Raw genomic sequence first — 15,762 nt, forward strand, 5'->3', positions numbered from 1 at the left:
AGACCTATTTTGAAATCCCGTTTTGAGACTCTGACCGCGGGTTCAAATCCCGCCCGTGGTATGTATGGTTTGTTTATTACTGGTTTTATTGAGGTTTTGGGGGGACTGAGGGAATTTTGGGGCCTGAAGACCTCCAGCCCCCTCCCTAGACACCGTCAATGTATACCAAGGCTGAAGGACTGATCACGTCATAGCTACTACTATCTCCAGTGTCTATTCTGTATTCGACTGAAGAAGCCTGTTGTGCAGGCGAAACGTTTCGGCAATAAGGCTACGCAAGTATTGCACATGTGTCTTCTTCATGAACTTGTATGTATTATTTACCATCAACAACATTACAAAAATAAACTGTGTGATTCTCAAAGATATTTTCTTCATTCTTTGACATTTCTGTGCACTATACAATTTTCTTCTCAAAACACAGGGGAAAATGTCCAATTAATATAAAATAATATAAAATGAACTGTTTCAAACAGTAGATCTGAAATGGACTGAAATGGACTGTGAAATGGACTTGCTAGGCAAGTCCATTTCACAGTGATTCTTTGGTTATCATTGGCAATTCCCACGTTGAGAGCGATAGCGTCATAAACAGCACCTTTCACTACTGCATATCTGCAGTTGTATCTAAATCGCAAACAAAAATATATAGCTATTGTTCAAGACTATGAAGCTAGACACTCCTCAAGGCTGAGGGACTGACCACTTCAATCCAACTACTTGAAGGTTGATAGATTGATCACATCAATTGTCTCCACATTTAGTCACCTCTGTATTCGACTGAAGAAGCCTAATATTCAAGCGACACGTTTTCGGAAATACTTCACTTCTGCACACGTTGTCTTACTCATTTATATAACTATCTTACCATAATTATAAGTGTAGTCTGAAAACAGTTACTAGGATCACCAAGCGAATTGTATTTTCCACAGACTACGCTAGTAGTTTATTACTCGTGTTAATATTCATGGAAGTGCTAAAACCGTAAGGGTCATAGTGCCTAGGGAAATGAAGTAATCAGGTTTGATACAAGGAACAGGAGGGGTAGCCCTTTACTAACATCCCTCCATGGCTTTATTGCTTGTAGATCACAGTAGTAGTAGTAGTAGTAGTAGTAGTAGTAGTAGTAGTAGTAGTAGTAGTAGTAGTAGTAGTAGTAGTAGTAGCAACAGCACAGCAGCAATAGGAGCAGTAGCAGTAGAAGCATTAGCATAACAGTAATATCAAATGTAGTAGTAGTATTAGTAGTAGTTGGAAAAAGAGCAGTGGTGGTGGGGGAGGGGGTTAGTAATAGTAGTAGTAGAACTAACAACAGAAGTAAACAATAGTAGTAATGGGGCTAAATTAGATGAGGAATGAGACTTAATTAAGCTTGAATTAAGAATTTTTAACAGATTTTCACCGGCATGAAGGCGACTCCCTGGCTTCCTTGAAGGAGAACTTTGATAAAAACTTGGATAGAGATTTCGACACATTTCTCAACATCGATGTAGTTAGCGTGACTGAAGACAATAGCAACAGTACATACAGTGTTCTCAAACTTCATTATGAGGCATAGTCTTTCGAGCAAGAATAAGCAAGAATAAAGTCAACCACTTCCTACTGAATCTTGTGTCAAACTGTTTTCCACTTCAAGTTGATGTTTTTGTATGTCAAGATATAAGACAAGTTGATGATTAAGACACAAGTGCAACAATAACGATAACCAACTGTTGCGCATGTCTCTTAATCATCAACTTGTCGGTATTTTATACCATTTTCAAAATAAAACTAAGTGTCTCTTACATGCGTGTTAGCTAGTTGCCTAACTGGGCTTAGAGCCTAGTGATAAAGTCCCTGATAAAGAAAATTCTTCCACAAATACCAGTATGTGTCTTACGTACTGTCCAGTATTCTCTACCAATATATTACCATGCTCAAGGAGTCATTAAGGCAGCACATCACCTGTTCGCCAGAAGTCAAGAATATTTTAATCCCTAACTCTCAGCATATATAATGTACATTAAGAGGTAGGTGTGAGTTCGACCTACCTAGGATGGGTCATTAGCTAAGACACATTTGCAATAGTTAGGTGACAAATATGGAGACATCAGAAGCAGTGGAGTGGTCAAGATGATGTGACCAGTCCAGCAACATTGAAGAAGCAATTTCAGGTGGACAGTCCCTCAGCCTGGAGATGTGCTCAACACATCTGAGGGACTGACTACCTGACACACTTCTTGGTGTGCATATAACCAATGGGTGTTACTGTAATGATGACTCGTGAACAGATTTTTAACCACAGACTGGCCGACCACAACTTCCAACTTGGCTTTTAACCCCTCCCACCAAAAAAAAAAAAAAAAATCTACGTAACTTGCTTCTTGGATTCGTGAAGCTTAACTCTCATTAATTTTTGATAGATCAACTATATATTGAACACCTTTACTCCTCAGCTCTTGTAATGATCTAGTTCTCTGTGTATATATGTTGAGAGTTTACTTTATCCTTGTTTTAAAGATTAAAGTATTCTTATCAGGTGGTGAAAAGGTTACAAACTTAAAAGCAGCCTCAATAACCCTCGTCTAGTGGGTAGTCTTTAAACTTTATTAATAATTTTCTATAATGACCCTCAAAATTGTCTGACCAATGCTATCTAGTTGTCTAAAGTTGAAAGCCAAACAATAAACGGCCTCAATGATCATAAATTTGAAGACAATTGTTAAAGGCATCAACTGCTTCCTAGAGTCCGTAACTTTCACTGATCATCTCAATTTAAATCATAAAGTGAATAGCAGTAACAATTTTCTTCCTTCACTGTTTTAGTGAACTCTTTTTTGTCTGATGATAGCGATGGTGGTATGATAATGACTCACGAAATCGTAATGACACGACTGCAAACAAACCATACCACGGGCGGGGATAGAACCCGCATGTCGGTCTGGAGTTCATGACTGATAGCGGTATGATAATGATGGTGACGGGGGGACTGGAAGCAGCCCAGCTGCCGTGGAGAGAAGACGTCGTCGTTCCTGCTCTTCAGTTATCCTGAGTAATTCTCGAGCTGAGCAACTCTGAACACTGTTACTCGAGATTATTCTTGGGTTATCCTGAGCAGTTCTTCACCAGAGCTGAGAGGAAACTTGCTTGCAGTCACTTCGAGCCCCATCCTATCAAGAGGGTAAGGCGGTGACTTGCTTACTTGTTCACCCCTCTCTTCCCCATCCCCCCATCCTTCCCCATCCTCCCCTCACCCAAACATCTACACTGGCCCACACACTAACACACTACATACATTGCTATCCTTCTGACTTTCCTATCTTCTTTTTCGGCAACTTCGCTTTGGCGAGTTAACACAAGGCATTTTGACCATCCGGTAGCCCGTGTGGTTTTTTAAAATCCGGCCGATCTTTGCCTTGGGCCCTTTCCCCCTCACCACTCGAGGGTAGGCTATCTTAGGGGCTGACCTTCATAAGTCAGCTGAAATAGGATGTTAGACTAACACTAAGGAAAGGCCCTTTTTGTTAAAGTAACTTATGTGCCTGATGTACCTTCCTGGACATCATGGCGCGACATAATTCCCAGCTAGTAAGATTACCTGTTGTCTATGTTCCCCATCAGTGGATGGTAGTCGACCGCATCCTGGGACACTGACGAAGATAAATAAATTCTAGCATGTATCTGCTCGAATTCAACTGTTGTTCCAGTGGATGTTTTTACAACCCCCGCTGGGGTAGTACTTCTCTCTTCTGAAGAATTACTTCAACTACTAAAGCAGGAGGTCCTGGACAAATTGACGACTTTTGGAATCCACCCAATTGCACCTGAAAGCTATCAAGCTCAGCGAACTGTGTTTGTTTCCAGAATCAACAGCATCATGAGAGATATCACAGTGTAGGAAATTATTGAGGACTTTAATACAGAGAATTCTGAATTTCATGCTGTCCAAGCACATAAATTCTCCAAACCTGGCAACAACCAGGTAACATTAAAGTTAATACTTGTGACACCTGAAGAGGCCAAACTTGTGTGTCAAAATGACTTCAAATGTTTTGGCACCAGATGGACACCTGACCAAATCTCTCTTGAACGATTTGTCAGTGTTACACAATGTTTTAAATGTTATGCCTTTGGTCATACCACCAACAAGTGCAGTACTCAAGCACAGAATTGCAGCATTTGCTCTGGCCAACATGCTTATAGAGATTGCAATAATAAAAATACGCCCAAGTGTGTCCTCTGCAATGGAAAACACCATGCTGTTTCTGCTCTCTGTCCTGAGAGGAAAAAGAAAATGCAGAAAATTTTAGAAGCTAAGAAACTGTCCACTTCTAAGAAGACCACTCCCCAGGCACCTCCAACAATGTCCCAAACTTCCTTCCCAGCTTTGCCTGGATCCAGTGGGACTCCTCAGGTCTCTTCCACTGGTTCCAATGTTTGGAATTCTGCCCCTCTTGGAGTGCCCCAATCTAGTCCTCACCTACAACATACACAAACGCAACAACAAGGTTCAGTCTCATCTCCTATGTCTCAGGTATCCACAGCCGGGGATATGACGAGAGCTCAACTAATGTATATGATGGCCAAAGACATAGCAGGTGGTGACATTCAACTCTGCTCTCAGGTTTTAAATGATTTGTTAATGGCAAATGGGATCACTCCCATCACTATCCCAGATAATGTGAAGGTTATTATAGCCCAGCCTTCTCATAACAAGAAGTATGTACCCTACTCTACTTCTACAAATAAGCCTAAGTCATCCCTGGTCCAGGGATCACCCACCTCGCATACCCAGGTTGTCAACTCCCCTCAACCCGATGAGTCAATACCTGACCATAACGATGCCCCAGAGATTGGTGCTTACTCTCCTGCTATTGAAGCTGATCCTGTTGAACAGGAATTTTCCCAGGGTAATTCACCTTGCCTACCAAATTTTCCCTTGGAGCCTCCACAGTCTCCCATTAACTCTCATGAGCCTCTGCTTCTTGTAACTGGGAATATCATACCTCAGTTTTCTGATGATGACTCTAATGATTCTGTTAATAATACCTATTCTAGTGAAGATGATGACACTTTTAATACACAAGCAACTACGCAGAACTTCCCTCCTCCCCTTGACGAGTCCAGCAGGGATAGTGTGGATACCAAACGTGACATTACTTGCAGGCGTTCAGACCGCAGTACACATGCGAAGTGCAAGAAATAATGGGGATTACAATTTTCCAACTTAATGTTCAACATTTCTTTAATAACCGTTACCTCCTTGAGGTTGAACTACATAATTACAATCCCGATGTTATACTCTTGAATGAGACAGCTGCAAGAGTTGATCAACATATTAAATTACGTGGTTACTCTACTGTGGAGAAATCGAGAGGACCCTATAGTGGCGTAGCCATCTTAGTTAAATTAGGCTATGCATTTAAAAATATTCATGTCGATGAAGATAACATTCTTGCAATAGAAATGACGACGTCTCATGGCCAACTAGTGATAGGAACTGGATATTTTCCCCCGAGACAACAATATATAAAGTCAATTCCTCTACATAGGATATTAAGCAGGAATATTCCAACAATTCTAGCAGGAGATTTTAATGCTCATCACCCTGCCCTCTTTAACTGTGGAGTTGGTAATCCACTGGGTGACTTAAAAGGAAAACAACTATTTAATATCATGACAGCTAGAAACTTGTCATTTCAAGGCCCATTCTTTAAATCGTATATTGGACCTCATCCAGGAACACCAGATATAGTCCTGACAAACAAAGAATGTGACCTCTTTCATTGTCGTATCTCTCTTGGTGGAAACGAAGGATCTGACCATATCCCTGTTATAATACAACTACAAACTTCTCCATTTAGAATACCTGTACCTCCTAAACCCAATCTTAACACCCTAGGATTTGACCCCTTCAGGGCATTTCTGGGTGAAGATGAAATTGTCGTTAGAAAATCTACCTCCCACTGCAATTGATGACGCGATCAGGTCCCTTCACAATCGAATAATTGAAGCTACTAATGCAACTTGTCAATTAGCTTCCACAAAGATCTATCAACAATATAAACCAACTAGGAAAATTAGAGACGCTTTAAGGAATTATCAAGCAGAATGTCGAAGGCATCTTCAAACGCGACAACCACAAGTAGCTACATTGCACAGATTGAGGCAAGAATTAATTAACATGATTAGTCATCACAAACGTGACTTATGGAAATTGCTAGTTCTCCAAGCTAATCAGTATAAACATGAGCCAGCAAAATTTTGGAGTAAGATCCGACAACTGTTAGGGGCAAAGCACAAGGCTCCTAACTACCTAATTCATACCTTCACTGATGAGGATGATGAAGATGTTGAGATTAAACTTGATGATCCACAGGACCAGGCTAATTTGATGGGTGATGTATGGGAGAAAATTCTCTCCCACAATAACAGTCGTCGATTTAACAATAATCATTATCAGTTGGTAAATGAATGGAGAGATGAGAACTTAGATGATCTACAACCACTACCTTCTATCGATACTTCAACTCTTGAAGACGCCCACCCGCTTACTGGACCTATTACATTACTCGAGATGAGACAGGTTATTGGAAGAATACGAAATAGAGCCCCTGGTATCTCTGGAATAACAATGAAACAAATAAAGTTCCTACCCAGAAATTGTAAACAGTCTTTGGTTAATATCTTTAATGCCATCTTGGCCTCAGGACATTTTCCAGTGGTTTTTAAGACTGCTAGGATGATCTTTCTTGCTAAGCCCAATAAAGACATCCACCAACCAGGGAACTATAGACCTACATCTTTACTTGAAGTCACTGGAAAAGTTCTTGAGAAGATCATTTCCAACAGACTGAACTACTATATGGAGTTTAATCACCTTTTTACTGAAAAACAATTTGGCTTTAGAACACATAGAGGTACCCATCATGCAATAAATATTATTTTCGATACTGTAGCAAGTCTAAAACATCAGGGCAATCTTGCCCTAATTGCCTCCAGAGATGTTCATAAAGCTTTTGATAGCTTATGGCATGATGGTCTTATATACAAACTCATTGACCTACCAGACCATAACTGAACTTTTCTCAGATTAATATATAATTTCTTAACTCAAAGAAAAATCATTGCCACCTTTCATGGCAGGTCGACAGAGCCTTTCATACCAACAGCTGGTGTCCCACAAGGTTTTTGTCTTAGTTCAATTCTCTTCAACATTTATGTGAATGACCTTCCTCAACCAGAGTTTAATGATACAATTATAACACAGTTTGCAGATGGTGTTATCCATTTCGTCTCATCAACTCCGGTAACAGGAAAATACAAGTATGAGAGAGTCATAGAAAAAATGTATATTGAACTTCGTCGAACATCTAATTGGGAAAAGAAATGGAGAATTACGACTAATCCTGACAAAGTCCTTGTTAGCACGATAGGATGTTTTGCATCAACCATCGAAGATAAAGGGGGTATCTCCATCAGAGGTACACCTGTAGCCATTAGAAACCCTAACAAGATCTTGGGATATGAAATAGACAGGCTGCTCCACTCAACATCTCATGTAACTAAAAAGATCAACATAGCCAAAGCCGGTCTTAGCAGTCTCTTTCGATTCAATCAAGCCCCTCCACATGTCAAAAAACATCTGTATAAAATGATAATAAGACCTATACTAGAATACCCATGTGTCCCAATGACATTAACAACAAAGACCAACAGGCTACGGTTGCAACGGGTCCAGAATAGAGCTCTTCGCTTTATTACGGGTACCAGGAGGAGAGACAGAGTTAAAATGGCAGATTTACACGTACAACAAGATATTACTGCCTTAAATGTACGCCTTGACACCCTGAAAAAGAAACAACTCTACGCAATGCAAGAATTCTACATGCCAGATAGAGAACATCCTCTACAAATTGAAGTCCTCTACAAATTGAGTCCTCACAGGACTCAAAGAATGACTCTCCCACAGAGGGTCCGTCGTTTTATCCATAAAGATGATTACCATCGACCAATGATATTGAGCAACCTCCCTGCAGATGAAGATGATTGGGTAACACCAGAACCCTTCTATGTTTACTAAGAAATTCATCGCCCCTAATTAGGGAGACATCTTATATAACATTCTACTGAAAAAAATTATGCTAAATTTACTCTGGCGGGACACCACCTGTAAGAAGCCATTGTCAAGTAATTCTTTATAAACTGGCCAGGAAATTACTGCCTTCATTGTCGCTTAAATATCCGTTGTGCAATCGCAAAAAAAAAAAAAAAAAAAAAAAAAGGGCAATTACAACTTGTATATTTACTACCAATTCAGAGTCATGTACTTATATATCTGTTGTATCTATGTGACTCTGATGGGTTAGTCTTATACCCCTTCAAGAATATCTTATTATTCCATATACACCTTTACGAGATCGGCAGATTACTCAACTCTACAACCCACATAACCAAAAAGGTAAACCTAGCAAAAGCCCGCCTTGGCCAACTTTATCGATTCAAAGCAGCCCCTCCCCACATCAAACTACACCTGTACAAGATGATGATCAGACCTCTGCTGGAATACCCCTGCTTACCCATGTCGCTCACAACCAAAACCAACATGCTAAAACTCCAGAGTCCAAAACAAAGCCCTCCGCTTCATCACGAACACCGGACTCAGAGACAGAATCAGATCAGAGGACCTACACATACAACAGAGAATCCCCGCAATCAACGTCCGATTAGACAAACTTACTAAGACATGCAGGAACTCTACATGCCTGACAGAGAGAATCCCCCTCAACCAGCGAACACAACCGACTATACCATCACCACCCTTCCCCACAGATCCCAAAGAATGACCCTCCAACAAAGAGTTCGACGCTTTATCCACAAGGAGAACTTCCTTCGTCCCAAAATCTTAAGCGACCTCCCCGAAGACGAAGAATGGATACCATCGGAACCATTCTATGTCCAGTAACATGGACTAGCTCCCCCCATCTCCGGGTGACCCACTTCTATCAACCAACACCTCACAACTGACCTCGTTGCACCTACTACTTCAATACAGCAGGACACCACATCAGTCACTGCCTTGCTGGCCGACTCCAGATGAGCAACCAACCTCCATCGAATGCCCGGCAACCCTCGCCTGCAGCTGCGCCTCCTGACCAACCTCTTGCGGAAAAAAAAACAGCAAGCAATTCTATGCAGTATGCATCCTTCCAATTCAATGACGCACTGGTATAACACAATATAGCATTGCGAAATTGATGGGCAGGAGGTATACCCTACTCATATAACCAACCTCTTCATAAATCACTCAATATGCACACACGCATATTCAAATTACACCAAAGTGGATAGGCCACTACCCTTTTATAACCCCACCTACCCCTCCTCCCTCCCCAACCTTTCCCAAACTTCCATCCTTACCCATCCTTCTTCCCCCCCTCCCCTCTTACCAAAGCTCTGGTCAGAACCTCGAACCTCTCTTCCCTCCCACCCTTTTCCAATATTTCTATCCTTACCCATCTTACCAAAGCTCTGGTCATAAGAAGAAGGTGACGGGGGTGATGGTGGTAATAATTATGGTGACGAGGGTGAGTGGTAATAATTATGGTGACGAGGGTGATGGTGGTAATAATTATGGTGACGAGGGTGATGGTGGTAATAATTATGGTGACGATATTTGAGATGGTGTGTTTGGTGGCGGCGGCGATAACACAAAGATAGTCATTAAATAATAATACAAAGTATCATCATAAACTACCTCCAACTTAACATGGTGTTCACATCACAAATCATACACAAACATCTCACGGGCAGGTGTAAGCGCTTGACACACAAACTGCCGCAAGTCTATGTCGCCTTGGGTTATAATCAATATCAATATATTCGTGGGGAAGTGCTAATCATAACTAAAACTTTCAAAGGGGTGGAGAGGTAAGCCTCGGTTGGATGACCAAAAGCTCCAGCTGTGGGTCATCATATGACTTAGAAAACCCGCGTCTGGAAACACTCGTCCTCTTTCCTGACAAACCTTACTAACTGGAAAAGACTGGAACCGAGACAACACCGGCGAACCTACCACCACTACTACTATTACCTAACCTAACCTAGCCCAGTAGGGTTAAAACACCACTGGAGAAATGGGACGCAATAAGATTTTATCAGAGAACTCCAATTCCTTGCATCAAAAGCCTCAAGGATCCTTCCCTGTGAAACTATGGAATAAATAAGCCATTATGTGAAGCATAATTCATATTATTTAACAAATATGTGAAAAAAGAAGATAACTGACCTGAAATTTTACAATCTCTCTCCTCCCCCCCCACAAAAAAAATTATCCTAGTTATGTAAATTTTTTGTCATTTTTTCTTTTATTTTACACCATAACTAACCTAGCAACCTAATCTAACCTTCTTAGACTTTACAAATGAAGGAACACTATTGGGCCCATTGGCTCATACAAGTCACACCCATTTATTATACTCGTCTAACCTATATTTAAAACTATCCACAGTTCTTGTCTCAATGACGCAACCTGGGAGTTCGTTCCACTCTAGGGTCAACCTTATACCCCCCTATATCCTGTCAACCTAAATTTGTCCAACTTAATCCACTACCTTGAGTCCTGTTTTGGTTACATACTTTCAGCACAATATTTACATCCCCTTTACTTATTCCTATTTTTCATTTGAACGTCAAGCTAGAGTGCAAGACATACAAATGAAAAATCTTAAGAATTTCATTAAGAGGGGGGAGGGAGAAAGTTCATGTGACCAGATAAAATATACCTTTTCAGAAAGAGATCTTCTAGCCAAAGTCACCCACCTAGCTATTACCCAAATTTAACGGTGCTTAATTAACCTAACCGAATAAGAAGAATTAATATACAATAACGTTTATTAACAAGGCGTCATCATCAACTCACCCGGACCTCTGGCTGCCAGACTGGAGAAACTCACCTGCTTTCTTGTTTGCAGAACCATGCGGGCGTGTGTGTGGGTGGCAGTAGTGTTGGTGTGGGCGTGCGAAGGCGTGTGGGCGCTCCCAGAGGCTGCTCCACACCCGGACGCAGAAGCAGAAGCAGATCCTGCCAGAGGAAAAAGACAGCTGTGTAAGTAGTTACTTGGTGTGTATGAGGGGGAGAGAGAGAGAGATAGATGAATTACCTATGTAATTAACACTTTGTAGCTACAGAAGCAGTTATGCTCGTGGCATTTCGACTTCAATAATTTATCATAATTTTATACACGACCAGTGACTGGCGCCTTCTTACCTCCTTTAATTCTATAGGTAAACCACTGTGAAGAAAGTTTTTCTATCTAGCACCCCATCGGTTCCATTTTTTCCTAAAGTTACAAATGTGGTCTCCTATTATCTGTTGCAGGTACTAAATCTCCCTGATCCATTCCTTCACGTCTTTATATGACCTTACATAGGATTACCTCGTAGACTATTTTACTCGTACCAGCCAGCGTGGACAACTTCAATGCTTTCAGTTTTATTAAAATTTGTATTTTTATTAGTCTGGAAGCTATTTTGTTGTTTTCCTTTTTTTCTAACATCTTTGTTATTAAGGTGTAGGCACCGCACAAAGGATGCATATTTCAGATTTGGCCAAATACATTGTTATTTTTTTTTTTTTTTTTTTTTTTACAGCATTTCCATCACTCGTAACCTATTTAATATTTGCCTAGCGCAAGATACGAGTTTCCTCACAATTTCTTTTATATTTTCTTACGGTGACGTTTTTTGTTCACTCTCCTTAATTACTCCTATGTTTTAAAGTTTTCTAAATTTGTTTCTCATGGAGAACTCTTATCAAAGGCTTCCTTAAAATTTAAATAAATACAATCTGCCATTTTTTTTCTTGAAAAAACTATGCGATCATTTCTCAGAGAGGAATTTGTAGACCGAAAGCGGAACACAATGCAAGAACAGTGGAACACTACAGTAGGCTTATTTGTCCATGCTAGGCAGGTCGTGGACAGCACACTGCCCTGTTTTCTCCTAGACAGGTGTCTCCTTTTACTAATAAACGAGCTGGGGAAGATGTATAAGAAAACTTACCCATCTGCTTCCTGGCTTATGGATTGTATCCGAGGTCTTTCAGGCGAGATACATGTGAACGCAGTGAGCAGCACGACAAATGTGTCACCAACTGTGAAGATTTAAGACCCGAGTCAGGAAGCACTTGCCATGTTTCCTGACGAACCTTACCTAACCTAAGCTGTTAAGATGATTGTTGCTGTTGCTTTTTAAGGGTAACGACGCTTTATGCCGTATGTTGGTGTTATTAAAGGCCACCACTGCGTGAGCCGTATTAAACCCTACCTCCCGAGGATTAATTAAGTTCTCAATCACGGGAGGACTGTGGGAAAAGTGGTAATCCCTATAGTAGATGGAATAAGATATACAAGAGGACTGGAGAGCACAGCTAAAGTTCACTAACTTCCCGAAGCTTTGAGGAAGGCACAAGCAATGCCACATCAACCTGCTGTTGCTTTTAAAGTACGCAAGTCATTTAGGTACAATTTTACACAATTTTGGATGATCACATTGTCTTACATAGTAACTTGTAAACTACTTGTAAACGTTGTGATACCTTACGTTTAGCAGCAAAACTACAAGGTGTTTCAAAAAGATAGACCCGATTTGAAATTCAACAATCGTTGAAATTGGGCCCTATTAGACAGTCAAAAATACGTCATGATTGTTAATAAAAAGACACATTTGAGTAATCAAGTGCAAATAAACTCAGTAAAGCAGATACATGAAAATGAATTATATGAGCACCAAAAAGAAAAAAAAATTAGTCGGAGTACACTATTCTCAGAGGGTTGGTGTTTAATTTATCGTGCACTTTGCGCTTAGATACCGCCCAACCTGCCTGTGGTGCAGAAGGAATACGTAGCACGTATATCACTAGTGAAATATACCGACAAGCATGTGAACAAGAAACGATATGGGGTTTACGGGATTTAACGAAGCATTTCGTATACCCGAGACTATCAGTCCATACAATAAATGCCATAAACGGCATATCGTGTTTTATTCACATAGGCAGCACGTATAATATGGACACGAATATCTGGGTTAAAACAAGAGCCGTTGAGGATAGGAACTCTAATGTCGCTAACCTGTCGCCAGGACGGAAAGATGGTTGTTCTTGCTGCTTTTTAGGCTATGAAGGCTTGTACCGTATAAGACTTGATCCCCGAAGCCTGGTGTTTAAATATTCGCTTAGATACTACAATTGGCGCGGATAAACGAATACGTTCGTGAATAATAATACTAATATAATTAAATTAAACACAAAATACATCAGTGAAGATGAACTTAATAGTCACATGTTCATTTTTCCACTATAATCTACCGTGTCCATAATTACTGTCGCATTTGCTTTGTCTGTTTCGTAAAGTGAAGTCCAGGATCTTTCCTTAATTAATGGTATAACTTGACAACTGTGTTGCAGAGGTGTGAGCTTTGCTCACACCTCTGCAACACAATTATCCTCCAAGATTTGTAAAGTTATACCATGAATTAAGGAAAAATCCTGGACTTCACTTTACGAAACAGACAAAGTAAATGCGATAGTAGTTATGGGCAAGGTAGATTATAGTGGAAAAATGAACAGGTTATTAGAGGACAGGAGAACTTACTTGCCTGGTAAAGCCAGGCCGCGCCACCGCCGGGCGGGACCCAACATGACGTTTATCCTCCCTGACTTGTAATTTACTACTGATTGTGTGTATTTTCTATTACTTCATAATAGTAAAGGCTCTTAATCCGAGGAACTGGAAGTAACCTCCCTTTCCTTGAATCAAACCTGATTATCTCCCTTTTCCAAGGCGCTGAATGATCTCTACGGATTTTAGAACATCTAAATGAATGTCTATTAATATTATCCTGAGGAAGCGCTAAGCCCGAAGGGATCATATAATACCCAGTACTGGGATATAATCTGGTTCAATTCCAGGAAGGAAGCCATATGTCCATTCTTTGGATCATTTTGGACTTTTAAAACTCAATAGTACTTTAGAAAATGAAGACGAAAATATACCAGGTTAGGAAGAGAGGGTTAGCTCATCAATTCTATGTATTTTTGGATTTAGTAGGAATATTTTACTGTTCTGTCATTCAGTTGAAATTAATATTAAATACTAAACAAGACTGGTTGGTTAATGAGGTTTAAAGCCTATCGACTACACGACGGTCATTAAGGATGCAAGTAACCTTTTTCCCCACAAGTAAACTCACAGGATATAGGATATACATGTATACACGCTGAGAGAAATACACCTCATGTATGTATCTCCAAAGTTGGACAACACTGAAGTCAAACTGTAAAACACTTAACAGGCTTTGTAATTAGGAAAACACTGTAAATTTGGTTGTATTACAAATAAGGCACTACGGGATTTTTATGTAAGTTTGTAAAACTGTAATATTTAAGGTGGGAAAGTTGCGTAAACTTGGTTGTATTAGAAATGAGGCACTATGATTTTTTTAAGAACCGGTCAGTTAGGAAAACAATATAAATTTAGTTGCATTAGAAGTGAATACCCAGTTAGGAAAATTTAGTTAGTTTATATCTTTTAATCAACATTCAATTCAAACACGATAGGTAGGCTAGAATAACAATTGCCAGGTTCCTTCTATATGAACTTGGTTTCATTTTTTACCTTGTAAATATTCAATGTTCTTTTACGTAATAAGTTTAAATCTGTTACAGTGATAACCTGACTGCATTTTTCATGTAAATTACAATGTTAGAAACTGATGACGACAAAACCTATTCAGCAAGACATACTGTTTTAGTTGCAGTTTACGTTAAGTTAGACTAACTGACAATTATAATAAAAAATGAAGCGCTAAACCATTCACTGACAGACTACTTGGACAACTTAAAATCTTCTACAGTCTACCATGGGTTCTTCAGTGCATGTGGCATGAATAACTGACGAAATATTAGTTTCGCTTTTACTAATTAAAACCGAAATACTAGTTTCACTTTTACTAATCAAAATTAACAATACATAGATAATTGGTTGGTTGATGGGGTTTAAAGCTTATCAATTATACTAGGGTCATTACGGCTGCAACCTTTTCACAACCAGTCAAGAATAGTTTAATACCTAAAATAGAAATTAAACTCAACATATATATTGGCGAGAGAAATACATTTCTTGGTGTATATATCTTGTACACAAAAATCAAAAGATAACCGTAATATATTGAGTATACATTGAAAAATAGGGAATGAACAAGGTATTTTATTCTAACTGAATGTTTATATGGAGCCTATCATAGTAATAACAAGCATTTGTATATACATTTAGAAACACTGAATTATATCTCTAACTTGTATATAATTTATTTTGAAAAAATCATTATATGGCGTAATGATACGAAAGTTCATGTTTACTGAAAAATAATATACATATACTATTATGAAGGTAAAGTTGCACAAATTCTTATTACAAAACGATATCATTCCATAAATGACTTTTATCTTGTATGTAGTTTATGAAGCTCTGAAGTTTGAATTCACATATGTGTTCAAGTGAAAAATTATCAGTTCTGACATCATTTCAATAGACATGAACTTGCAGAGCATGTCGGCTTCTATAGGCCCGTTAGCTCATCTTCCAGCCTTCACTATAACTCCCTGGTCACCTGTTATAATTATATTATATCCATAGTAGGGGCTACAAAGTTCCTGGCAATTTGGTTTGAGCCGAGGAAGGGGAAGATTGCTTCAATTTCTTGGATCATGAGCCCACAGAA

The 15,762-nt window shown here is 39.6% G+C and overlaps 1 protein-coding gene across 1 annotated transcript in view; it reads left to right on the forward strand.

Annotated features, from left to right (window-relative positions):
• LOC128691912 (CLIP domain-containing serine protease B9) overlaps nucleotides 1-15,762 on the forward strand; it is a 121,073-nt gene that overhangs the window by 60,523 nt on the left and 44,788 nt on the right. The window contains exon 2 of the mRNA XM_070101056.1: nucleotides 10,953-11,086. Coding sequence (XP_069957157.1) covers nucleotides 10,957-11,086 — 130 coding nt within the window. The 5' untranslated portion in view covers nucleotides 10,953-10,956. The remainder of the gene's footprint in view (nucleotides 1-10,952; nucleotides 11,087-15,762) is intronic.

This window comes from Cherax quadricarinatus, chromosome 75 (assembly GCF_038502225.1).
Source record: "Cherax quadricarinatus isolate ZL_2023a chromosome 75, ASM3850222v1, whole genome shotgun sequence".
In the NCBI taxonomy this organism is placed as follows: Eukaryota; Metazoa; Arthropoda; class Malacostraca; order Decapoda; family Parastacidae; genus Cherax; species Cherax quadricarinatus.